Genomic DNA, 26977 nt, shown 5'->3' with positions numbered 1-26977 from the left:
TAATCTCCAAAATATATCAGGTGAAAAACCAAATGCAGAACCGTGTTTATAATATGCTATCCTTTGGGCAGGAGGCAGAGGGCAGAGATCATTCTACATACTCATACTTATATCTACTTAATAACATTTATTCATGTATACTATAAATGTATATATATGTGTGTGTGTATGTATGCATACATGTATATGTTATACACATACCACCTCTGGAAGTATATGTAAGAAAACTGCTAACAAACATTGCCTTTGAAAGGGGAACTTTGGGAGCTAAGAGACTACCTTTTTACTTTTTTTGCATCATTTAAGTATATTTGCTTATTCAAAAATACATAGATATGTATATACATAGAAAGAAACAAAAAATAAATCTCAACTAAGATTAAAAGAAATACGGTTTCATATTTCATACTGAGTTCTACAGAATCTGTGATATAAGCCTGTGGATCCTAGAATAATTATACCATACCATTATAGGTGTCTAAATGTCTCAGTTAAGGAAAATTTGCAGCCTGGTTCAGATCCCCCACCCTGAATTGTCTTTGAATAATGAGCCTTGGATCTGTCTCCTTACATTCTGGCATCTTTCTCCGTGATATAATTGTTGCTTCATACACGTGGCAATTGGAGTAAGTAATTGTTATTTAGAAATACACAATAATGCATTTATGATATTATGATATTATATAGTTGTATTGAAAAAGGTCTAAACTGAAAGAGCTAGCCACTGTTGGTGACTTTTTTTTTTTAAGCTTTGTGGTAAATAGTTTTTTATTACCGTGTATTCTGATATACTTTGTCTTAGGCTCGGATGCTTATCACAGAAGAAAACCTGATGACCACTATCATTAAGACTTTCATGGATCATTTGAGGCATCGAGACGTCCAAGGCAGATTTCAGTTTGAACGCTATACTGCTTTACAAGCCTTTAAGTTTAGGAGGGTTCAGAGTCTTATTTTAGATCTCAAGTAAGTTTTTGTTTAGTTGTTAAACCAGTTGCAACTTGTAAAAGGTCATTGTTTATTCGTATACTCATTGCTGTTTTTATCTTGTTCAGGTATGTGTTAATTAGCAAACCAACTGAATGGTCAGATGGTCTGAGGCAGAAGTTCCTGGAAGGATTTGATGCCTTTTTGGAATTACTCAAATGTATGCAGGTATGTATAAATGGATACATTTCAAAAGGGAAATGTTTACTTTTTCCTTTTTGGCTCACTGATCTAAATATCTTTCTGTTTGCATTTTTTTCATTCTGGGCATATTTTTAAAAGAATAATTTGGATAGCTACAATTTGGACCAAGAAGCTCCTCTTAATTGGAAACTCTTAGAAAGGTGTAGAATACATGAGATCCCAGCAGAGGTTCTGACATCTGCTGTTCTTTTGTATTTGGTTATTCTTTTGGTTACCGTTAATGTTCTTTCTTTGGGGGCTTCACATTAGTTGTTTTGTTTTGAATATGCTTGAATGGAAGTATTGTCGACTTAGTTAAGAAGCTATGTTTATGTGTTTTTTTAATGTTTCCATATTTCTTTTTTGTTTCATGGATGCCATATTTATATGATATAGTATAGAACTCTCCTCACCAGCTGCCCCATTTAATTTTCTTTTTGGATACACCTCTGTATACAAAATAAAATCTAGAAACAAATTAACTGGTATAGTTAACCAGTTTTTGTTGTTGTTGTTTTGTTTGTTTTTAGCTACAACTTGAGGCATGTGGGATTTCAGTCCCCAACCAGGGATCAAACCTCAGCAATGAGAGCACTAGTCCTAGCCACTAGACAGCCAGGGGATTCCCCTGGCTGCAAAAAGATAGAGAACATTTCAGAAAACATGACCAATATCATTATGCTTTCCTTAGTACCTGTCCTTTTTAGGATATATTCTAGTTCCCATGTTATGTGGTAGTTTAATGGATGTTAAATTTATTATAGTACTTCTGTTTTTTGCTTTGTGCCTGTAGAAACAGTAGCTACCTTGGTTAATTTGAATACTCAAAATGTCATATATTTTCTATCATTTAATTAGTTCTGTTCCACCAGGGTAGTTAGGCTAGTTTCTAAAGAGGTATATTTTTTTGTATTAAAAGCTGTTTATCTTTTTCTAGTTTTGCTTTCCTTCAGACTCTGAAAACTTGCAGTTGCAAATTACAAATAAATATAAAAATTTTATTTTATCATTTTATAGAACATATTTATGAATTCAATAGCATTTTAAAAGCCTGTCAAATTTCTTCTGACAGTTTTTTCTATAGATGATAGAACTAAAAAGGAATTTTTGAAGGATTGTTGCAGTGAAGTACAAATTTTATTGTCTAAAACATGTAGAAGATTGCCTCTAAAGTAATTCATTCTATATTTTACTGGGATTTTTTTCTTTATAAAATTTTAGGGAATATTATATAAACATGTAATTTAAGAAGTTGGACTTCTCATACTGCTTGAAACTTCCTGTTAAAACTTTTTTGTAATCAGTATATATTTCTTCTACATTATTTCTTAAGTTTCTATGTAGAAGAACAAATGTAATTTTAATTTATTTAAAATCTTTTCACTTCTTTTAAGGGAATGGATCCAATTACACGTCAAGTAGGACAGCATATTGAAATGGAACCAGAGTGGGAAGCAGCCTTCACACTACAAATGAAATTAACACATGTCATTTCAATGATACAAGACTGGTGTGCTTTAGACGTGAGTCTCTTCTGGGGTCAGGGATAGGAGATAAATGGAGGAGGGGCAGAGATAAACAATTTCCTAAGTAAAATATGAGGCAGTTTGGAGAGGATAGTAATGATATGCTCATAAAATAGCATATTTTCCTCTTTCACCTACACATTCAATAAAAGTTAAAATTCTAAAGCCTTAGGGAAATTAGAAAATAGAGGGAGATATAATCCACCCTCATTTCTCTTATGTTGCTGTCTTCTCTTTTTTCCCCATAATCCTATCAAGATTTTGAGCATATAAAAAGTTTATAAATTACCCAAATGAAATTTTACTATTAGTACATTTATCCTGTGTCTTTAAATGGTGTTGGCCGCCTTTGGCTATAAAATCTAGATGAGAGGTGTAAGTTAGGAGATCAGAGAAGGCTTCCATGAGATCTAAACTATGTGTCAGAGTTAACTGATCAGAGTAAAGAATATTCCTGACTGAGGAAAAGCTGTATCATGCTCTCTGATGAAGAGGAGTATGGTTGTTCCAGAAGCTGTGAGAGGCTGTAGTTGGAGCAGAGGTTGAAGACATGACTTTGCAGGGCCATGTTCAGAAATCTGAATTTTATTCTGACTGAAGTGGATGCTATTTGAGACTCCCAAGCAGAAAAGTGACATGATCCAGTTTACATGTTTTTGAAAGTGACTCTGTGTGGATAACGGAAGGAGGAGGGCAAGAGTAGAAGCAGGAAGTTCAGTGGAGACACATTGGCTTTCCTTTAAGTGACTGGAGATATCAGTGGCCAGGTTTGAGAGCATTTTGGATGTGGTTGCTAGCTTGGTAATAGATTGCACAATGGGGAATGAGGAAAATAGAGGCCAGAAATAAACCCACAGAATTATAGTCAGTTAATCCACAACAAAGGAGACAGTATGCCATGGAAAGAAGGTGATCTTTTTCAGTAAGTAATGCTGGGAAAACTGGACAGCTGTATGTAAAAGAATGAAATTAGAACATTTCCTCACACCGTAAGAAAGAATAAACTCAAATTGGATTAAGACCTAAATGTAAGACTGGAAACCATAAAGCTCCTAGAAGAAAGCATAGAACACTCTTTGACATAAATCTTAGTAAATTTTTTGAATGTATTTCCTAAGGCAAAGGAAACAAACGCAAAAGAATAAACAAATGGAACCTAATTAAACTTAAAAGCTTCCACACAGCAAAGAAAACCATCAACAAAACAGAGACACAACCTACTGAGGAGGAGAAAATATTTGCCAATGAGATGACCAATAAGGGATTATTATCCAAAATATATAAACAGCCCATACAGCTCAATATCAAAAAAACAGCCCAGTTTAAAAATGGGCAGAAGACCTGAATGGACATTTTTCCAAGGTAGACATACAGATGACCAATAGGCACGTGAAAAGACGCTTAACACTGCTAATCATAAGAGAAATGCAAATCAAACCACGATGAGCTACCACTTCACACATGTCAGAATAGTCCTCACAGAGAACACAAATAACACATGTTGGCGAGGATGTGGAGAAAAGGAAACCTGTACAACTGTTAGTGTGAATGTAAATTGTTGTAGCCACTATGGAAAACAATATGGAAGTTCTTCAAAAACTAAAAATAGAGCCACCATAAAATGCAGCAATCCCACTCCTAAGTATTTATCTGAAGATAAAGAAACACTAATTTGAAGAAATACATGCTGGCCAATGAGCCTGGGAGGCTACAGTCCACTCACAAAGAGCTGGACTTGACTGAGTGACTAAGACTCCAGTGTTCATAGCAGCACAATTGCGAGGATACAGTGTCCAACAGATGAGTGCCTAAGAATGGGGGGGGGGTAGGTGTGGTAGACTATTACTCAGCCAGGAAAAGAATGGAATTTTGCATTAGCAACAACATTGATGGACCTTGGAGGGTATTATGCTTAGTGAAATAAGTCAGAAAGACAAATCCTATAATCACTTATGTGTGGAGTATAAAAAATAAAACAGAAACAGACTCACAGGTACAGAGAACAAACTAGTGGTTACCAATGGAGAGAAAGAAGACCAGGAGGGGCAAAATAGGAGAGATTAAGAGGTACAAACCACTGTGTCTAAAATAAATAAGCTATAAAAATATATTATACAACACAAAGAATATAGTCAATATTTTATAATAACTAAATGGAATATAATCTATAAAAATGTACATCAACTATGCCTCAATTTAAAGAAAAAAATGGGGAATGAGGAAAAGGAATATATTAGAATGACTTCTAGATTTCTGCACCTCTGTAGAGATATTCCCTGAGACAGGACCTTGGATAGAGGGAGCAAGTTGCAAGGGAAGATTTAATTTGCCCGTATTGATATTTGAGGTAAATATTCATCATTGAATTTGAGATTCTTATTTTAATATTGTAGAAACTTAACATAAAATCCTCTTTTACAGGAGAAAGTGTTAATTGAGGCTTACAAGAAATGCCTTGCTGTATTGATGCAGTGTCATGGTGGTTTTACTGATGGTGAACAGCCAGTGACGTTAAGCATTTGTGGACATTCAGTGGAAACTATCAGATACTGTGTTTCCAAAGAAAAAGTTAGCATTCACCTCCCAGTTTCTCGCTTACTTGCAGGTAAAACATTTTTCCCTAAAAAAAGGAACCCTGAAATTGTCTTTTGAATTGTTGTTTGTGGTTAGTATTTACTGAATACTTAAAATGCTTTATTTTGAAAGTGTTCTTGTTCAGATCAGTCTATCACTTAAGTGATTGTTAATAAATTGAAAACACCCTAGACTTCCTCTCTCTCTAAGCAGTTCCTTATTGATAAATTTTTTAATCATCAGGTTGAAGTGAGTTCCAAATTGGGTTGATAGGCTTTTTTAATCGTAAGTAGCTGATTTACACACTATTTACACATGCTCGACTATTTGAAGCTGCTACCTCACGGCAGCCAGAAACTCTGCATATGCACTCGTCTGTCTCTATAGACATAGTAACTTTCTTCCACATTTCTTGAGTGCAGGAATTCTCAGCCTGTTCACATACTGTTCCCTTTAGTTCCGTTTTCAACTCAGAGAGTAGAAAAGTAAAGTAAATATTTTCACTCATTGCATAATTTGCAATGTAGCTTAAATGTGTGGCTCAGTAACTTAATAACGTGAAAGTAGTTTGTGTGTGTGTGTGTGTGCAAGTGTAAAAGACTGGAGAATTGGTGTCTTTTCTTCCTTAAATGTTTGGTAGAATTCACCAGTAAAATAGTATGGAACTGATACTTTCCCTTTTTTGATAGGTAATTAATCATTGATTCAGTTTCTTCAGCAGATATACAACAGTTCCTATTATCTGTATCTCCTTGTGTGAGTTTTGGTGGTTTGTGTTTTTCAAGAAATTGGTCCATTTCGTCTGAGTTATCAAATATGTGGACACGGAGTTGTTCATAAAATTCCTTTATTCTCCTTTTAATGTCTATGGGATAAGTAGTAACAATCCCTCTGTCATTTCTGAAGCCTTTTTTTTTTCATTGTTCTGTGCATTACCACATTATCTTGCCAATAGATGTTAGCCTTCGAACAATTTTTTTAGATTCTTATTGAAATTGTGGTGATTTGATTGAACTTAGACATGTGAATTTAAATAGTACAAGTAGAACAATAAAAAGTACCAGGAATGAAATTGTGATTGTAGGCAAAAATCTTTTTCCTGTAACTTGTTCATGCCCAGTTTTGTTTTCATAAGTATTGATACTTGCATGCTGAACTATTGATCTTCAGTACAGGCAAGTGATGGCATGGTGGTGTGGCATAGTGTTCAACTAGAATGCAGGAAAGTGGGTCTCCAACTCAGCCACTGATTTTTTCTGCCCTTTGAAAATCTGAGCAGAAGCTAATGCTGATAATTATCCAGAGGGAAAACAGTCAGTACTCTAAAAATGTACTAATTTTGCCGAGGTATTTACCCACCTCAGTCCTCTAATATTTTGAGCATTTTCTTTCTGTGTTTGGCAAACCTTGGCCTGAATGCTTATAATCTAACTGGAGAGCCAAGTAAACATACACAGAGCAGTTCAAGAACAACTTGGAGGCTGTGCTAATGGAGGCTGAGTGCACATTGTCAGAATGGGATTCTCAATACAGGTGTTCTTGGATGAGGAAAGCTTCAAACCAGGCTTGACCAAGTGGCCTGCATCTATTGATGAGACTGTAAAAAGCATTCTCTGTTTAGACAACAACATAAATAGGACAATTCTTAGCTAGCAGAATTAACTAAGGTTGAGCTATGAAAAGCCCTTTGCAATTAGGGGCGAAAGAGGCTTTGATCCTAAACTGGAAGCTCTGGGGAACTGAATTCTGAGGTCAGAATCAGTGCAGACCTTGAATTCCATGGCCAGTTTCTCTGTTCAGTTGCCGGGAGGATCTCTTGCTACTATACTTTAAATGGAACAAACTTCATGATTCAATCGATTATGACCCTTAAAATTGGTTTAACATATAAATTGCTTTGATAGTTACTTAGCTGCTTTTGCTATGTTTGCACTTCTAACATTTACTTCTGTAAAATGTAATCAGTGTATGTTGATACATGTAATTAAGACTCTGCTTCTAAGCATGCCTTTAATACAGAGGTTCATGAAAATAACAGTGTAATATGATAGGTCTCCAAAGAGACACAGAAAGGGAGTTAGATATAAAGTTGAGCAAATATTTAGTTGTTTTTGTTTTTTTTTTAAATCTAAATGACTTTCACCTATAGAAATACTTCTGTCTTTGTTTCCATGCAGGTTTGCATGTGTTGTTAAGCAAAAGTGAAGTGGCATATAAATTTCCAGAGCTCCTACCTCTAGTAAGTAGTGTGAACATTTAAAAGTAACTGTTTATTACAGACCTCCAGTTAGATAATAAATAAGTTATGAGAATACAATATCCAGCATAAGGAATATGCTGAGTAATACTGTAATAACTTTGTATGGGGATAGATGGTTGCTAGACTTACCATGTTGATCATTTCATAATTACGAAAAAGTGAAAGAAAGTGAAAGTGAAAGTCGCTCAGTCATATCTAACTCTTTGCCACCCCACGGACTATACAGTTCATGGAATTCTCCAGGCCAGAATATTGGAGTGGGTATAGCCTTTCCCTTCTCCAGGGGCTCATCCCACCGAGGGATCGATCCCAGGTCTCCCGCATTGCAGGCGGATTCTTTACCAGCTGAGCCACAAGGAAAGCACAAGAATACTGAAGTGGGTAGCCTATCCTTTCTCTACCGGATCTTCCCGACCCAGGAATTGAACTGCAAATATCAAATCATTACATAGTATACCTGAGTGTGTGTTTGTATATGTGTGTGTATACAGGAAAAGACAGATTAATTTATTGTAGGGATTTGGCTCACATAGTCAAGGGATTTGGCAAGTCTGAAATAAACCTGGCAACCTGGCGGATTAAGAGTTGATCTTATAGTCTGAAATCCAAAGGCAGGCTGGAAGCAGAATTTCTTCATCCTTGGAGAAACCTCAGTCTTTTCTTTTAAGGCCTTCTAGCTTATTGGAAAAGGCCCACCAGTATCATGGAGAGTAATGTGCTTTACTCATAAGCTGTACTGATTTAAATACTAGTTCATCTAAAAAATGTCTTCACAGCGACATCTAGACTGGTGGCAATCAAAACTTGGGTACCATGGTCCAGCCAAGTCAACACATAAAATTAAGTAGCACACAGACATACCTTAAAATAATTTTGACTTGTGTTTTATATAAAGTTTCCATCTCTAAACCAGTCTTCTTAATTATAGAGTTGAGGTTTTGTGGTTTTTTTGTATACACAGAGTGAACTTAGCCCACCCATGTTGATAGAACACCCTCTTAGATGTCTTGTTTTATGTGCCCAAGTACATGCAGGAATGTGGAGAAGAAACGGTTTCTCTCTCGTAAACCAGGTAAGTGGTTTTTAATTTTGTGAAGAGTTTTCAGTCCATTCTTCAGTTTCTGTGGAGGTTGTAATAGTCTTGGAAAGTCATCTATATAAAAACTATTCAATGGCCGCTGGGAATGAACCTTAAAAATGTTTTATTAAAAACTGTTTGACAGGGTAGATGTAACGTTAAACCAAAAATTTCTTAGAGCTTTTATTCATATTTTATTAAGAAACAATATCAAAAGTAGAAATGAACTTAATTTTCACTTGAAGTCATTTTTAGAACAAAGTTTGATATTTTTAAAAACATGATGAAAAATCAAGATTTCACCTACTTTAGTTATAAAATTGGGTTAAAAAAGATAAAATTCTGTTAGTGTAGCTCTGAAATTGAGGTTTTAATTTTTAAACCTCACCAAGACTTGGTATAGGATTTTTCTCTACTTTTGATAGCAATAAATCTCATTGAAAGAACTTTATTAGGAGACCCAGAAAGTTGGCTGCAAAATGTGAACCATAAAGTTCCATAGAGATTCCATACTATAATCTGGAAATTTCTAATTAGTTAATCTCTATTAAGATAGCATTCACTGCTGGGGAAATCACATTGTGTGTGTGTGTTTGCATGTTCATATACTCACATGCACAAAAGCCAGTGCTCTTTTGGTGAGTGGGGAGAGGAGAGAACTGCACAAATAAAAACCTGTTTACCCAATATAATTACTTGGTTTTTTTTTTTTTTTAGATTTATTACTACCACAATGTGAAATGTAGACGTGAAATGTTTGATAAGGATATAGTAATGCTTCAGGTAATGAATTAAAAGCATTAAAGGTTTGGGGGAGTTTTACTTTTTGTTATTTTCACCGGACCCAGACACTTAGGATCACTCTCAAATCTGTAACTTCGATCTACCCCTTATCTGTTGTTGTTTAGTCGCTAAGTTGTGTCCGACTCTTTTGTAACCCCATGGCCTGTAGCGCGCCAGGCTCCTCTGTCTGTGGTATTTCTCAGGCAAGAACACTGGACTGGGCTATCGTTTCCTTCTCCAGAGATCTTCCCAACCCAGGGATCGAACCTGCATCTCCTGCATTACAGGCGGATATTTTACCACTGAGCTACCAAGGAAGCAGCCTAGCCCTTATCTACTAAGCTCCAAATTCATATGGCTAAAATAACTGATTGAACATTTCCATCTGGTTTCCTGAACACATCTTGTATTTCACATATTCAAAATAAAGACTGTGTCCTCCATACCTTCTTCCTATCTTCAGAGTTTCTCTACCTTGGTGAATTGTTCAACAATCTGTACAGTTATTAGAGTCAGAAATCTGAAAGCTATCCTTTCTTCACTGTCCTCTGATTATAAAGCCCCAAATCCTCTAACTGATTTTCAAGGCCTTCAGTACTTAACTATGTTAAAAACTCCCTGAATTTGTCATATACTGCATTAAGTCTTAAAATTTGTACGTTTCTTTCTTTCCTTACCTAGGTTGTACACCCCACCCTCTTCCTTTCTGTTTGCTACCTGTCTTGTTTTCCTGTATATCTTCATGTTTAGTTTAGCATCACTTTCTCCAGAAAGCTGACATACTAAAACATGGCTGTGTATCCTTTTGGGGAGGGCCCATAGCATGATGCTTATCCCCACCAGAGCATTCATAACTCTGGATTGTGGTTGCCTATTTCCTTTCCTTCCTCCACACTAAACTGTGACAACTCTCTTGGTCCTTTTTACGTCCATTTATGTAGCACAGTGCTTGTCACAAAGTAGTGTTTCCATATTATTGCTGAGTGGATTTAGAAATTATAGAATAAGTTACAAAATGTAAATTTCAAAAAATTATTGGTTCAAAAAAACAAAATTCAAGTTGATTGAGAATCTATGCAAATGGAATTTTAAGAGAATTAAAACTAATATTTAAAAGCCAGCATTTCACTTAGTATAGCATTGATTACTAAAAATTAGTTTGAGTTCTTGAAAAGAGTTTAATATGATATGCATTTAAAAAAAAATACTGAAAGTTTTATTACTGTACCACATTTCTCTCGGAGTCATACCCCTGACAGTGACAACACTGACATAAAACCTTGAACTGAATTTATAGGGATACAACTAATTCAAAGCATTAAAAGGGAAGAGAACGTATAGTCCATGTTATTATGATATGTGGGTTCAGGGCGTGTCTTGTTTTGTTTTACCAGCATAGATTCCTGTCCACACTGGTAGCTATCACAATTAAGGACTGGGGCTAGATGCGTCCTCATCTTTTAGTAGAATTGATGAACGAGTAAGCTGCTTTCTCTTGTGCAAACCAAAATATGTCTCACTAGTTGTTTAGTAGCCCTTTTGACCTTCCTCTTTTCCTTTCTTTCATACATTTTAAAAAAAGACAGGTGTCTCCATGATGGATCCAAATCATTTCCTGATGATAATGCTTAGCCGCTTTGAACTTTATCAGATTTTCAGTACCCCAGATTATGGGAAGAAAATGAGTTCTGAGACTCCCCATAAGGTAAGAGCATGCCTTATGAGACCACAACACAATTGTTAGAGAAGCGCCTTTCATTCTTTTTGGTTATTTTAATCATCTGAGGTAATACAGATGATTTTTATTCTTATCTCTGAACTTGCTCTCTTCCATTGCCCCCGATGGTTTCAGGATTTAGTTCAGCAGAACAACACTCTAATAGAAGAAATGCTTTACCTCATTATAATGCTTGTTGGTAAGTTTGGATATTTTGAAACATTTATGTATTATATTGACTTTTTAAAAAGTTTTTTAAATTTTTATTTATTTATTTTTGACTGTGCTGGGTCTTTGTTGCTATGTGTGGGCTTTCTCTAGTTGAGGTGCACGGGCTTCTCATTGCAGTGGCTTCTCTTGTTGCAGAGCACAGTAGTTATAGCACACGGGCTTAGTTGCCCCACAGCACATGGAATCTGCCCGGGCTAGGAATTGAACCCATGTCCCCTGCGTTGGCAGGCAGATTCTTAACCACTGGATCACCAGGGAAGTCCTGTATTTAGAATCTGAGTAGTTTAGAATCTGAACTGTTTCTTCTGTTTGAGCAGTTCCTCAGTTTTAGAGGAAGGAGATTCGAGTGTATATTTTTATTTTCCCCTCTGGTTACTGTAATGATGAGGGTAACAGCACTACAGTGCTTTGGAAGAAGGGGCGAGGACAACTGCTAATGCAGGATAAACTGGAAAATTTTGAGTTAGGAATAAAACAGGGGACAGAATTTAGCAAACAAGAATAGGATATTTAGGAGCTATTTATTGTTACTTTATATCTTAGCTGCGTTTCTCTCCATAGCTTTGTGGTGTGCAAGTGTTCTCACTATATTTTAAGTCCCGTCACCTCCATCTTTCCTGTGTGTGCTTTACTTTCTCCCTCCTCCCATACTGTTTCAGACTCTCAACAGTCCTGGAGCAGAGAATCCTGGCTGCTGTCAGGATGTAATACCAAAGAAGGAGATCTCAGAAGGTGATACCTTATTTGCCACTAGATCAAAGACCAAAGGAGGGCTCCCTTCCTCCTACCACATGCCACATGACTTGAAAGCAGTTTCCTAGGCTGCTGGTACAGCTGCTGTTTCTAGTCCCTTCCCACCTTCTGATCTCATTCTTTGAAAACAGCAACCAGAGTTCTCTCTCCATGGCTGAAGACTACACTCACCTGTTGTGTTAGAGGCTCAGAAAGATGATTGGGAGCTGCTCTCACCCTGCTTTATTGCCTGACCAGTCATTGCTTTTCCATTGTACAGAAAGAAAAATATATTGTATTGCATGAATTATAAATATGTATTGCTTATAAATATTATGATTGTTAAGTGTGTATATATGTACTTATTCATTGTTGACAGGAGAGAGATTTATTCCTGGAGTTGGACAGGTTAATGCTACAGATGAGATTAAACGAGAGATTATCCATCAGTTGAGCATCAAACCTATGGCTCATAGTGAATTGGTAAAGTCTTTACCTGAAGATGTAAGTACCTACATTTTAAAAAATATATGGAAATCCTTCCTTAAACCCTTCCATAAATATATGGAAATATTTAAACCTTTAACTGTCCATCTAGTGTGCGTATAGATTGACTTCTGTGTACCTTTTCCGCAGTTGTAAAAACTGCAGTGCTAGCACATGTATAACTCTAGTCACTCTTACTAGAAATACATAGAAAAAGAAAATACCAGGTACTAGGAGTGGAAAGCAGCGAAGAAATAGAATCCTTTATAGTGAAGCCTTGAAAGAGATAAGGCTACTGAATAAAAGAAAACGTGTTCCTTAGAACTGAATTTACATATCCATTAAAGAAGGATTGTTGATAGGGTGTTTAGTACAAAGTTGTGATGGATAGAGAGAACACTTTATAACCTAGAAATACCTACTCAACTATGTTGAATAAACTAAAGTTTGCTAGATTTTTTTCCTTCTAAAGCATCCAAAGACTCTGCTAAGGCCAGTCCTCTCATTTTAGTGAATGTAAATTAACGTTCTATTTTTCCTGCTAAGCCATTCCTCTCATTTTAGTGAATGTAAATTAACATTCTATTTTTCCTGCTAAGCCATTCCTCTCATTTTAGTGAATGTAAATTAACATTCATATAGGCATTCGTAGATCAGTTGTAGCTATTTTTCCTCCTAGAATCTTAAGGTCCTATGCTACCTATTTTTCAGCCCTGGGGCTTTTCAGAAACCCCAATTACAGTTGGGAAAGGTTTTTCACAATGTTTTCCCATATTTGAAACATAGATTAGAACTCTGAACCTTAATTTTCATTCTTCTAGGATTTAAACCTTTACTTGTGGTGTTGTAATACTTCTCTTAAACTTTGTCTTATTTCAAACTTTAAAAACTTTAAACATCTATAGGAATAGAGAACATAGTATAATGAACCCATCACCAGTTTCACCAGATGACCTTATTCTTACTTCTACTCTAACCACTAATCCCTACACCCTCACTGGGTTATTTTGTGGAGAATACCAGATTTACCATTTCATCTATAAATAGAATTGTATATATCTAAAATAGTGGTTCTCAACCAGGGACAGTTTTGGCACCCCCCACCCCGGGAGGGGACCATTTGACAGTGTCACTACTCAGGCCTGAGTGTGTGTGTTCCTAGCATCCACTCAGCAGAGGCCAGGATACTCTTAACATCCTACAGTACAGGACAGACTCTCACAGTAAAGACCTATCTAGTCCAAATGTCAGGAGTGCCAAGGTTGATCCAAAAGTTACAAGCTTTTAGAAAAAACCTGTGCATTTGCCAGTTATCACACCTAAAAAAATAGTAATTTTAACATCACTAAATATCTATTCAGAATAAAAATTACGTGTACTTTTTTTTAGGTCACTGTTAATGGGCTACTTTTGCCATTTCCATTTCTAGTTGTGTATGCAGGTACTTTTTAATGCAGGAAATGAGGGAACAATTATAGTTTCACTTAGATGTTAGAATAGGAAGAAATAAAATTTAAACAGCATTTTAAAAATACAAATACCTTGTACAAAGTGATGGCATCTATATCTACCAAACATTTTTGACCAGAGAATTCTTTTATTCACACAATTCCTGTTAACATGTTGTCACAAATAAGATATGATTTGGAAAATGCTGTTTTAATGAAGATAGAAATTTGTATAGCTATTTCAGGAAATATTATAAAGATACAAATTTTGTTTAAATATTATGCATACTTTGTGTTTTTATTTCATTCCTTTTGAAAGCTGTCACCTTGATTTCATATGGTGACTTGTTTTTAATTGTATCAATCTGAATGAATGTTAGCTAACCAAGTAAATTTCCCCAGCTGCATATTAATCATGTTTCCTATGGAATCCTCATCTGTAGAAACTGAGATAGTAGTATATTCACTTTATACAATTGCTTTATGAAGCTTAATGAGATAAAAGCACAATGCTCAGACTGCTAGCAGATACTGTTATTAACATGAAACACATTTATTTCCTGTACCTTTAGGAGAACAAGGAGACTGGCATGGAGAGTGTGATTGAAGCAGTTGCCCATTTCAAGTGAGTTTATTTTCTATTTTTTCACATTTGATTTTATTTTCTACATTAATTTTCCTTAGAGTGTTTCCTTTAATGGAAGTAAGAATAAAATTGTTGTTTTCAGAGAGTGACAACCATTTTCAGACATGTAATTCTGAACTAGATTTCTCACTGACATTTCTCTTTTATGATCTAGCCCTATGCTTAGCAACTTAAAGTAGATAGATGAGAATTTTCATTGTATTCAAAATAGGTGTTCATAGCTGGTAGGTTCAAATAGCTGAAATTAACCTGATCATAGGTAAATGCATTGTGCTTCCTTTGTTTCCATTTGAATGTGCCGCCTGAGAGGTGGGTCAGCCTCCGAATGATGCTTTCTTTGGTGTCCAGTGTGTCACCCAGTCAGTAAACTAGTTTCCCCTTAAGGTTGTTGAGGCATTTTCTTAATCTTGCTTTTTCTTTGCTCCTTGCTTCAATGACAGTGTCTTTATTTCTATTGATTTTAAAAACAATACATGTTTTTTAGGGGAAGTAGTAAAAAAAAAAAAAAAAAACTAGAAAAGAGACTCTCAGGGACTTCCCAGGTTGCTCAGTGGTAAAGAATCCACCTACCAATGCAGGAGACCTGGGTTTAATCCCAAATCAAAGAAGATCCCGCATGCCATGGAACAGCTAAGCCCGTGTGCCACAACTACTGAGCCCACACTAGATCACGACTGCTGTGATACAGAGCCCAAGTGCAGCAGCTGCTGAAGCCGTGCACCTAGAGCTGCAGTTCTGCAATAAGAGAAACCACTGCAAGAAGCAGCCTGGACCCCGCAACTGAGAGTAGCCCCTGCTCTCTGCAACTAGAGAAAGCCCATGTAGCAACAAAGACCCAGCACAGCCAAAATAAATATAAATAAAGTAAATTATTTAAAAAAATTTCTCTCAACCCAAATTACACTTGCTTTTTTCACTTGGTAGAACTTTTCATAGACATCTTTACATGTCAAAATATAGAAGTTAACATCACTTTTAATGGTTTTCAATTGTTTGGAGATAGCGTAATGTGTGTTACCTGTTCCTTATTGTTAGACTTCAAATTGTTGTCACCACAATGACCATCACATTCCCATGTCCAGTTAGAATAAATCCACAGTGGACATGCTAGATAAAAATGGATGCATATAAAGCTTTGGATATAGATTACCAAATGAATCCACAGAAAGTAGTTCCAGCTTATACTCACCAGCAGCGTATGAGATTTTTAAATTACTATTATTTTTAGTTTTTGGCTGCCCTGGGTCTTCCTTGCTATGCATGGGCTCTCTCTAGTTGTACAGGCTTCTCACTGTGTAGCTTTTCTTGTGAAGCACAGGCTGTAGAGCGTGGCTTCAGTAGTAACAGCACACAAACTTAGTTGCCTGGTGGCATGTGGAATCTTCCCAGATCAGGGATCAAACCCATGTCCCGTGCGTTGGCAGGCGGCTTCTTAACCACTGGACCACAAGAGAAGTCCAGTATATGAGATTTAAGAATTTTTTCTTCCCCAAAGGAAACCTGGATTAACAGGACGAGGCATGTATGAACTGAAACCAGAGTGTGCCAAAGAGTTCAATTTGTATTTCTATCACTTTTCAAGGGCAGAGCAATCCAAGGTAATTGGGAAAGTTAAAAGTATATTGGGAAGGGGTTGCTTGGAGTCTTTGTTTTTGTTTTTTCCTACTGCTTTTCACAGAGATTGAAAAAGGACACATTTTTATTATAGGAAATTTGGAAAATATTAAAAGGTATAAAGAAGAAAGTACAGATTACCTATAATACCACCACTTAACATATGGGGTTTTCCCCTTAGTATTTTGTACATACATAAAAGAGATCTATATAACACGTACCTACACATATCTAATTGTATGTATTTTATTGGCTTTTGAAGACAAATCATCAACCTGTATGGTAATCAGTTAACCTGTTTTACACCCATTTCAGAATTGCTAGTGCTTAACATTATGCTTTCTCATGGTGACTTATGGAATTTAACTAGTTAAATTTTGCCTTTTAGCAGTTTACTCTTAAAAATAAGATTTGAATAAATGGCATTAAACAAAACTTAAACATGAAGCTTTTTGAGGTATAGTCGATTTACAATGTTATGTTAGTTTCAGGTATGCAATACAGTGATTCAGTGTTTTTATATATATATATATATATATATATATATATATATATATATATATAGTTTTTCAGATACTTTACCCTTATAGTTTATTATAAAATATTGAATATAGTTCCCTGTGCTATGTAGTAGGTCCTTGTTGGTTATCTGTTTTATATATAGCAGTGTTTATTCATTTTTGATGCATGAAATAGAGCTCAAACCTAAATAATTTTTTGACTTTGGTTGATACATGTTTCCCCTGAATTTTAAACCAAAAAAGAATCCACTTGGGAGATTCTCTTAGTGGAAGGGGAAATTAACCTTGATATCAATTTCAGGGTGATGACAAAATTAAGGATAGAAATTTCCTAAAATCAGAAGTTAGTATGAGAAAGATTAACTCATATCAGTAGTTTTGGATATTGTTTCATATTACTTATTCTGTGTCCAAATTAATTCATTTTTATTAGGCAGAGGAAGCTCAACGGAAATTGAAAAGACAAAATAAAGAAGATACAGGTATTTTTAATCTTTCCCAAAATCTCATGTCAGTCTCTTAATTGTTAAAGGTTGTTTTGTATAGACTATGATAATGATCCTTAGTGAAGTGAAAGATTTAAATGTGAGCTTTCTGAATGAATGAACATTTAAAGGGCTAATATAGGTTAATATAGACATAGTCTTATGCTGAGTCACCTCTGAGTTAATGGTTTTATCTCAGATCTTCAGACATTTCTAGGGAAAAGAAAGACCTTCTTTTGTACTACTGCTATTTATGGAGCTACTTTTATGCATTTAACTGACCTGAGAAGGTAAAATATAGCTTTAAGATGCAAATATTATTTGAAAGCTATCAAAAGTATGTAATAAGGTCATAGTTTTTTTTGGTTTGGTTTGGTTTAAAGCGTGTTCTACAAAAGAAGCCAATACTATCTTTGTTTTCAGCACTTCCACCTCCAGTTTTGCCGCCATTCTGCCCTCTGTTTGCAAGTCTGGTTAACATTTTGCAGTCAGATGTCATGTTGTTAATCATGAGGACAGTATTGCAATGGACTGTAGAACATAGTGGACACATCTGGTCTGAGTCTATGCTGCAAAGGGTAAGTTTGAAGACAATTATTGTTTATATTTCAGTGGTTTTGTAGTAAAAAACAAAATACAAAATACTCTTTCAATATCTGTACATGGGGCACTTTGGTTAAAATGTAGTGTTACCTTACTTTGAAATAAAGTATTTTGTTTCTATTTTTATGTCTAAGAATAAAAGTGAGAGCTTGGCAGATGTTTTTACACCACGTGGTTGTGATTACCCTGCTCTTGTTGGCAGATCTGCCTCTCACTGACTGGTCCTGATCTGTCTTTGTTTATAGAGTACTCTGATATTTGTATAATGTGTTATCTTTGCATTTGTTTTTTACTTAATTCTCTTTAAAAACTTGTGAGTTCATTAATACTTATATTTTGCAATTGAAGAAATTGAAAGTCAGGTACTTACTGTCCTATAGCTAATTAGTGGCAAGTTCAGAACCTTTGTTGGTATTTTACTTTATAGCTTTAATGTAAGTCATTCGTAAAGTATTATATCACTAAATTCACATAATACCTCTATATAGATAGTAGATAGTTTTTCTTCTGTATAGATGCGGAAGGCAAGTTTCAGTGAGGGTCAGTTAACTGGTCCATGTTACTCAACTAGAAAGTAAGATAATAATAATAATACTCAATTAATAGAATTAGCCTATTCTTGCCAGGCACTTTTATGTGCCGTACTGGTAAGCCTCAAAACTCTAGAGGGAAGCTAATGTTTTTTCCCATTTTAAAAATGATGAAGTTAGGCTCAGAGGAATTCCCTAAAGGCAGGTAGCTTCAGTGCAGTGAAGCTAGAATTCAGATGAAGGTAAGCCTTGCTTCAAAGCTACTGTTTCCCATTGTCTTAGCAGCCTCAAGTATACCACTGGCTAAGATATTTGTATATGTATACTCCCCTCCTGTTTATAAACATACACTTAAAAATGTGAAAGCATGGCTGGATGGGAAGGCATTTTGGAAGAGAATGGATATGTGTGTGTATGCCTGAGTCCCTTCACTGTTCACCTGAAACTATCACAGTATTGTTAATTGGCTATACCCCAACAATAAAAAGTTTAAAAAATAAAATGAGATTACAAAAATTAAAAATAATAAAATGTAAAAGCATGGAGTTGTGGTGTACTGGAGACTATCAATATTATATGAGCAAAAGATTCGTGGGAAACAATGGAGAAAAGAGGAATGAACATCATTTATCTTATGTATACATTGGCTTTACGTTGTTCACACTAATGTTCTTCCAAATGTCTTGACAATCTCAGCAGCCCTTATGTATAGGGAAAGATTCAGAGACACCACACATGTATCTCCTTCAAAAATTGGAGAGCAGGGTAAAGAACAATAAAGATCAGACAGATTCAATATAGTTATATTCTTAGAAGTCTAACAATGAATTTTTCATCAGGTATCTGAACATCTTTATAAATGATGTGGCATTAGAGATAAAAGTATGTCTCTTTCTGAGATGATTTTTAGTCCTTAGAAAAACTAAACTAGTATTATAGATTAGATAATTATGTGATCGATGCTTTCAGGTCTAATTATTTGACCACTGATCCTTAGAATCAGTGGTTTTTTAAGACTAGTATAGGGATGGAATAAAACTGAAAATTATAAGAATTGCTAGTCACAGCTGTTAGTAATTTTAACTTACCTTAAGAATTTGCAATTTAATTTTCTTCATAGCTGAAATAGAAATTTTTGTTTCCTTGCTGGGAATTCTTTATTAGAAAATGAACTTTAGAGTTTGGATTTAACAAAAATTAGTACTTTGAATTATTTTTACTATACTTAATCTTTAATAGTTTGATTTCTCTTTTTTCAGTAGTGGATTCTTTTTTGTTTTTTCTGACAACATTATGTACTTGTATTTTAGGTATTACATTTAATTGGAATGGCACTACAAGAAGAAAAACAGCATTTAGAGAATGTCATGGAGGAGCATGTCATAACATTTACCTTCACGCAGAAGATATCGAGTATGTATACAACTTTTACTGAACTAACTCAACATATCAGTGATTTTTTTAAGTGTAGTGTAACCTCTTTTATTTGATCATATAGGTTTTAAGTAGATTATATTGAATCCAATTTTATGAGGTTATCTGTATTTACCTGTGTATTTTATCAGAGCCTGTGTACTTACCAGATCTAATTCATTTTCCCAGACTTGTAAAATCTCAGGTAGACCTTTCAGCTGGGTTTCTATTGAATTTTGCTAGAGGCTATCTTAAAATAATCATATGGTGTAAGACGTCAGTTTTTGAATGATGAAAGTGTTCTAGTTGTTAACAGCTTGTTTGTGAAATACAAATATGTCACATTTTGAGAAGTATTGAAAATTTCTGAAAGACCTGTAATCAAATGATGGGCCGATATTATAAGCAATTTCATTTTATCTTCTTTTGCCTGGTAGTAAGCACTATGAAGTCTTAACTATTGTTCACATGCCCGTTTTTTCTTCCACCTTAGAACCTGGTGAGGCTCCAAACAACTCACCTAGTATACTAGCTATGCTGGAAACACTGCAGAATGCTCCCTACCTAGAAGTCCACAAAGATATGATTAAGTGGATATTAAAGGTAAAGTTTCCTACATGGCTCTGCTTTTTGTGAAAAATATTAAATGTTTATCTTTAAATTTTATAATATGTTTCATAGCTTCAGAGTAACTGATACTTTTTCTCGTAGACTTTCAATGCTGTTAAGAAGTTGAGGGAGAGTTCATCCACCAGTCCTGTGGCAGAGGCAGAAGGAACCGTAATGGAAGAGGTAGAAGATGTAAAGTGTGGTAATACTGAAACGTTGCGGCAGGGTCGCTTTAAGCTATTAGATTTATCTGCAGTAAATTGGTAGTTGATATTATTCACAAACATGTAAATCCAAAGAAATTGTGGCACTGTTTGTTTATTTTTGTAGCAATCTTTTGGACTACTTTTTTTTTTCTTTAGCATGTTAAGTTGATTAAAAATCTAATTAGTATTTACAATAAAAATATATCTCCTTTGGGGGAAAAATATGCATTTAGCCTCTAGTGGTCTAATTAAATGAAGTGTAATTTCAGAGTTCGAGAGACAAAGACAAAGCTGAGAGGAAGAGAAAAGCTGAGATTGCCAGATTACGCAGAGAAAAGATCATGGCTCAGATGTCTGAGATGCAGCGGCACTTTATTGATGAGAACAAAGAACTCTTTCAGCAGACGTTAGAACTGGATTCCTCTATCTCTGCTGTACTTGATAATGGGTAAAAATTAATCACAGTTTTTGAAACGCTTGACCAGTGGTTCTCAGTTGAGGAGGATGTTTGGTTTGGTTTTTTTTTTCTTTTTTTTGCATGCATGTGTGTGTGCTAAGTCGCTTCAGTCGTATCTGACTTTGTGACCCCATGGACTGTAGCCCACCAGGCTCCTCTCTCCATGAGATTCTCCAGGCAAGAATATTGGAGTGGGTTGCCATTTCCTTCTCCAGGGAATCTTCCCAACCTAGGGATCAAACCCACATCTTCTGTGTCTCTTGCAAGGCAGGGAGATTCTTTACTGCTGAGCCACCGGGGAATCCCCTTTTTTCTTTATAAGTACACTTAATCCCAGAGTAATTTAGAAGAGTTGATAGAAAAATTGTGTGGCCATGTAGTTAGAGGATTTAATCTTAGAAATCTGAGCTAATTAGCATATAATTATGAGCATGTCTCTGACTATAGATAGAATAATTCCTGTGTATGCTTAAAATGTAAGTTATTCAAAAAACCCTTAACATTCATAAATGAATGAGTACACTAGGCTCAGTTAACTTAGCATCTGGCTTCTGTGTTATATATTGGATTGCTGTGAGAACTGAAGGAGATAATTTAATAGATATGAAAGACTGTCTCTCAAATCAAGTCATCAAAACTGTGTTTTAAGTATGTGCATACCTAAAGTCACTGTTCTGTGATTCTATAGAAACTTCTTAGGCTCATTAATTATTCTCATAACCTTTTTATTGCAGCCCTGTGGTTTCAGATATGACTCTTACAGCATTGGGCCCAGCACAGACTCGGGTCCCTGAACAGAGACAGTGTGTCACCTGTATATTGTGTCAGGAAGAGCAAGAGGTGAATGCAGAAAGCAAGGCAATGGTCCTGGCAGCATTTGTGCAGAGATCAACTGTGTTATCAAAAGATAGAAGTAAATTCATTCAGGATCCAGGTAAGTCATAGCTATGTCCTCAACTGCCCTATTAATAGTGACTGCCACTTAGTATGGTAAGTGACATACAGAGATTTTATTAATCCGATGATAACTCAGTAGGCTTGCTGGTATCTTGGGCAGGTAACTTGGGTGGGAATTCCTCACTTAGCAAATGCAGAAACGTTCCAGCGGGTTAAGTATCATGCCTGAAGTACATAGCTGACAAATAGCAGGGATTCAGAGGAGAGCTGTCCTTTGTGATAGAACATTAACATGCTTTGGTACTTAACAGTCTTTCCCATTCTTCACACTTGTAAAGTTCCGATAATTAGTTGACACACTGAAATGACAATAATAATTTTTTCTCATGGATGGTTCCAGGGTGAAATCCTGATGAGTAAGCCTTGTGAGAAGCAGTCCTTGAGCCAGATTCTCATTTAGATTATTGAGACAGAGACTACCGTGTAGCACAGGATTCTTCAGGAGTCTTGGAATCAGTATCTATGGAATGGAGGGGAAGGAAGCAGGTTTGGCCAGACGGAGAAGTTGAGCTGTGGTACAGTTCCCAGAAGACCTTAGCCAACGCCATAGGTGCTCTGGAGCTAGATAGAGCTCAAAGCTGTCCTGAGTTGGAGTAAGGGAGTGGGTTTTTTATGCCCTGACAGTGATAATAAACTGGTTGTGGGCTGCCTCTGGAAAGAGGTGTGACCTTGAGCAAAGCAGTGTGACCCTGAGCAAAGTCTCTTAAAGAGGGATAACAGTTGAGTGCCCTCTTTTAACAGCTGATGGAGTAAGTCATTCATTCCTGCAGGGGCATCTGGGCTACACCCTGTGGACAGCATAGATACTTTTATGTTTCTACTCTTCTGTTCATTTATATGTGCATGTGCCTCAGTGATACCAGTAAACTTGGTGAGAACAGGAATTGTGTCTTAAATTCCAAGGCACTTGTTTAATCAGCGCTTTTCACATTGTAAGACTAGAAGGAAGTTTGAGAGCCCACTGGTAAAATTGCCTTTTCTCTACATGGAAAGCCTTCAGAGTGTGGCTCTCAAGCCCCCTTGTTAAGAAAAATTGGTCTGCTTCATCTTAAGAAATGATTGTTTGTACCAGATGGTTTACAGATTTCATTCTAGGCTTAAGATAAAGTTATCACCTGTATTTAGTTTGTTACCTGCTTGGAAAAACTGACTGGCTATAAGTGGATTTTTTTTAAGACTTTCACAGTTTAGGTCATTAAAGATTTTCTTTATGCTGTGAAATTTGCACTATTCTATTATATAAAGCAAATTGAAACAAGTAATTTTACTGTTAGAGAATTTCTAAAATTATACTAATTTATGTAGAGAATTCCAAGAATTCCTGAAGAAGCCAGCTAGCCACTTTATGTTTGTCTTCATTTTTCATCTCCTTTGAATATAAAAATTAGTGCCAGAACAGAAGACTGTGTGAATTGCCCTTTTTTCCCTACTCTGACTGGGCGGCTGTCCTGGTATTTTGCTGCACCTGTGGCTCATACAGTAATTGTGGCTCTTCTCTGCATGAGTGTCCTTACGCAGAATCTCCTCTAGGGAGCGCCCCACTACTGCCAGGACATCTTTTTTGTTTGCGATCACTGTGAGCCAGCTGCCCTGAAGGCATTAAAGACAGCGCCATCATTTGTGGGAAATAAGAGTCTCTCAGTGCCCTGAAAATGTGATGTGTTCAAAAAATTAAATGTACTTAAATACAGAATTCCCTGGAGAAGGAAATGACAACCCCCTCCAGTATTCTTGCCTGGAGAATGCCATGGACAGAGAAGCCTACTGGGGGCTACAGTCCATAGGGTCGCAAAGAGTCAGACATAGCTGAGAGTCAGACAAAACTGAGCGACTAAACAACAACAGGATTCCAGTTTCAGTTCACAGTTCAAGGAAGTTTCATTAATTTGCTCAGGGTAATGAAAATTAGAGAGTCCTGTATTCTAAATAATCTAGGGTCTTGCATAAATTATTGGTATCTCAAAGGAATAAACTAGCATTTCATTTGAAGTTTACAAGCTCTTAGTAAGGATTTCACAGTTTAGCATTGTACATTTGTTATAGGAATATTAAATGCTTGAGTTTTCTCTTAAATGTTTTTTGTTTGTTTCATAATGCAGAAAATTATGATCCATTATTCATGCACCCTGATCTGTCTTGTGGAATACATACTGGTAGCTGTGGGCATATTATGCATGCACACTGTTGGCAAAGGTAATTTATATTCTTAATATTAGTCAAGAGACACTTACCCAAAGACTCAAAATCTAATTTTTTTAATAAAGGAAATTCCATTCTGGAAAAAGGGGAGAAAACTAAACACATTTGAAGGAGAAAAGACTCCATTATTACTGCCTAACAAATAACAATTAAAATTAATTTGTCAGTACATTTAAAGGAGTGACTTAGAAACTTCATAGTATATCAAATATAATTTTTAATTTAGGGGTCTGTATTTTTTAATATGGGAAATCTAATAGACTGGATGAAGAAAAGGATTTTTACAGTGGTATAAACCCAAGAAGAATGTCTCTGTTCAGGTCCAAGGTGAACAACTCATGACACTGAAGATGCTAGCACTTGCCTAGCTGCCTCTCAAGATTGTCATGGCTCCCTGAGCTAATATGGAATAACTTCAAACTTACTCTATTTCGGTGTTTTCTAAGCTTCTGCAGTAGCAGAAGTGCCGTTATTCTAGTACTCTGCTCACTGAGTTGTTCTGAACCACCCCAAGTAAGTAGCACTAGCCCTGGGGGAGTAACCACAGAGCACTAGGGCCAAGAAATATGCTACTTGGTGACTGACTGTTTGCAAGGCAATCTTTTTTTAATTCTCTTGTTTTAGAACTCTTAGCCCTTTTTGCTAATTACTACAATGTAAAGTATCACTTTTAAAAATAATTGAGGTCATTTTAAAATTTTAATTTTTAGATGTTTTGTGGAAACAAAATGTTGAAGCTTGTGGCTCTCATTTAAAAAAAAGAATTGCCATTGTTTTTGATACCTCATGTTTTCTAATTGTGAAGGTATTTTGATTCCGTTCAAGCTAAAGAACAGCGAAGGCAACAGAGATTACGCTTACATACAAGCTATGATGTAGAAAATGGAGAATTCCTTTGTCCCCTTTGTGAATGCTTGAGTAATACTGTTATTCCTCTGCTGCTTCCTCCAAGAAATGTTTTTCATGGGTAAGTTTTGGCTCATAAAACCTTTGTATCAAAGAAGTAGTTTCCTTTAGAAGGTAATGAAATGATAAACCACAGCTGGGTGGGGATATCCCTCTAGGTAAATGCATGTTTTCCAGGTACTTTCCAAACTTTTTATTTAGTCATTTCTTCTAGCTGACCTATGAGATACAATTTTAGTTTTTAGAAAGGAACAGACCAAAATTTAAGTTTCTTGATCACCCATAAACACTATAAAGGATATAAAATTCCCATGGGTTCATGAAAACCGTCTCCTTTGTTTCTAAGACCCCGCTTTAAATATCTCCTTCATACTTTCTTGAGATACTCAATAAATCAGTGGGGGGAGGGGCAGCTCAAACTGACCTTATTGAGCATACTAAAAATTAAATATTATTTTTTGCAATTTAGTGGCCAATAGAAGAATTGGGCCAAAAAGTGAATATCTGTTAGTGTATTTAAAATATAAAAATTTTGTTATTTCATGATGTTTAGTGTGCTTTTTAGTTATTCATGATCATTTTCCTTTCAGATATGAATTTGATGGTATCTCCTATTCAAACCTGACCTTTGTATACATTAAGTTTTATGAATATGAATCATCTGTTTATTTCTATGCTACTGTTTGGGTTTAAATTAAAGCAGAGTCAGTTTTTTTCTCTTCAATTTTAAGAGTTCAAACTATGGTGTCTTAGTCTGTGCTACCGCAAAATGCTCTTAAAATACCATTAGATATGATGTAAGCTCATGCTTTTTTAATCAGAAAAGAAATAACATGGTGCTGACTTATATCTGCATTTGAACTGATAAAGAAATTAGTCACTGTAAGATTAAGAATAAAATTCTCTGCGTGTAAAGAGAAAAAACTCACTTCTGTGGTGCAGGTTTTGCTTTTTTCCCAGGAGAGTCAGTTATGGCACATTTGTTAAGAAGACAAGCTATCGTGTCTGATGTAGCTAGGTTTGAATGCCACATCTGTCCCATATACAGCCTTAGTCAAGTTACATAGCTCAAAACCTCAGTTTCCTCATCTGTAAAATGGGGACAATAATATAACCTATTAAGAAAATTTTGAGGATTAAATCTAATACTGTGAAATGCTTGCAACATAACTAGGTGCTTACAGCATAATAAGCACTCAATAAATAGTATCCATGATGTGTTGGTTGTGATATTTAAGAAATACTGGCAAATTCTGATACTGGAAAAGTGAAATTTTTGACAAATAACTCAATTTTATGCTAATAATTAGTAGCATCATATTGACAAATAATACACTTTCATTTCCATTGACAAATAAATACCTATTCTAACTTTTTAAAGTAACAAATTTTCCCCAAGTTTTTTTGGTTGTTTTAGTATTTTAATGTTTGAAGTATGTTTAAAATATACCCGTGATGATTTAAGGAGTCTTTTTGTATCTTAAACTAAGCAACAACAGAATACTAAACACTCTCTATAATCTTTTCTAGCAGGTTAAATTTTTCAGACCAACCAAATCTGACTCAGTGGATTAGAACAATATCTCAGCAAATAAAAGCATTACAGGTTCTTAGGAAAGAAGAAAGTACTCCTAGTAAGTTCTGATAACCTGCTTTCATTTTTCCCTAACATCTGAGACCACTGGAAAATACAGTTCCAGAATAAATTGTTTTAAAATATTTTAAAAGTGAAACCTCACATTTTAAAATTTGACTTACTCAAATTTTCTTTATCTTAATGAACTAAATTTGGAACTGCTACATTACTCCTTATTCCTTGAACACAC

The 26977-nt window shown here is 35.5% G+C and overlaps 1 protein-coding gene across 3 annotated transcripts in view; it reads left to right on the top strand.

The window, feature by feature from the left end:
• UBR2 (ubiquitin protein ligase E3 component n-recognin 2) overlaps positions 1–26977 on the top strand; it is a 103823-nt gene that overhangs the window by 53739 nt on the left and 23107 nt on the right. For all 3 annotated transcript variants that reach the window (XM_052647838.1, XM_052647839.1, XM_052647837.1), the window contains 22 exons: positions 803–966; positions 1056–1155; positions 2565–2693; positions 5118–5301; positions 7448–7509; positions 8492–8602; positions 9326–9391; positions 10974–11096; positions 11244–11307; positions 12451–12575; positions 14578–14630; positions 16147–16249; positions 17220–17268; positions 17695–17849; positions 19715–19817; positions 20311–20420; positions 20529–20609; positions 20902–21080; positions 21824–22023; positions 24146–24239; positions 25051–25212; positions 26682–26785. In XM_052647838.1, coding sequence (XP_052503798.1) covers positions 803–966; positions 1056–1155; positions 2565–2693; positions 5118–5301; positions 7448–7509; positions 8492–8602; positions 9326–9391; positions 10974–11096; positions 11244–11307; positions 12451–12575; positions 14578–14630; positions 16147–16249; positions 17220–17268; positions 17695–17849; positions 19715–19817; positions 20311–20420; positions 20529–20609; positions 20902–21080; positions 21824–22023; positions 24146–24239; positions 25051–25212; positions 26682–26785 — 2521 coding nt within the window. The remainder of the gene's footprint in view (positions 1–802; positions 967–1055; positions 1156–2564; positions 2694–5117; positions 5302–7447; positions 7510–8491; positions 8603–9325; positions 9392–10973; positions 11097–11243; positions 11308–12450; positions 12576–14577; positions 14631–16146; positions 16250–17219; positions 17269–17694; positions 17850–19714; positions 19818–20310; positions 20421–20528; positions 20610–20901; positions 21081–21823; positions 22024–24145; positions 24240–25050; positions 25213–26681; positions 26786–26977) is intronic.

The sequence above is a fragment of the Budorcas taxicolor genome, chromosome 11, assembly GCF_023091745.1.
Source record: "Budorcas taxicolor isolate Tak-1 chromosome 11, Takin1.1, whole genome shotgun sequence".
Lineage (NCBI taxonomy): Eukaryota > Metazoa > Chordata > Mammalia > Artiodactyla > Bovidae > Budorcas > Budorcas taxicolor.
Note: the sequence above shows the minus strand (reverse complement) of the source record. Positions and strands in the feature narration are given on the sequence as shown.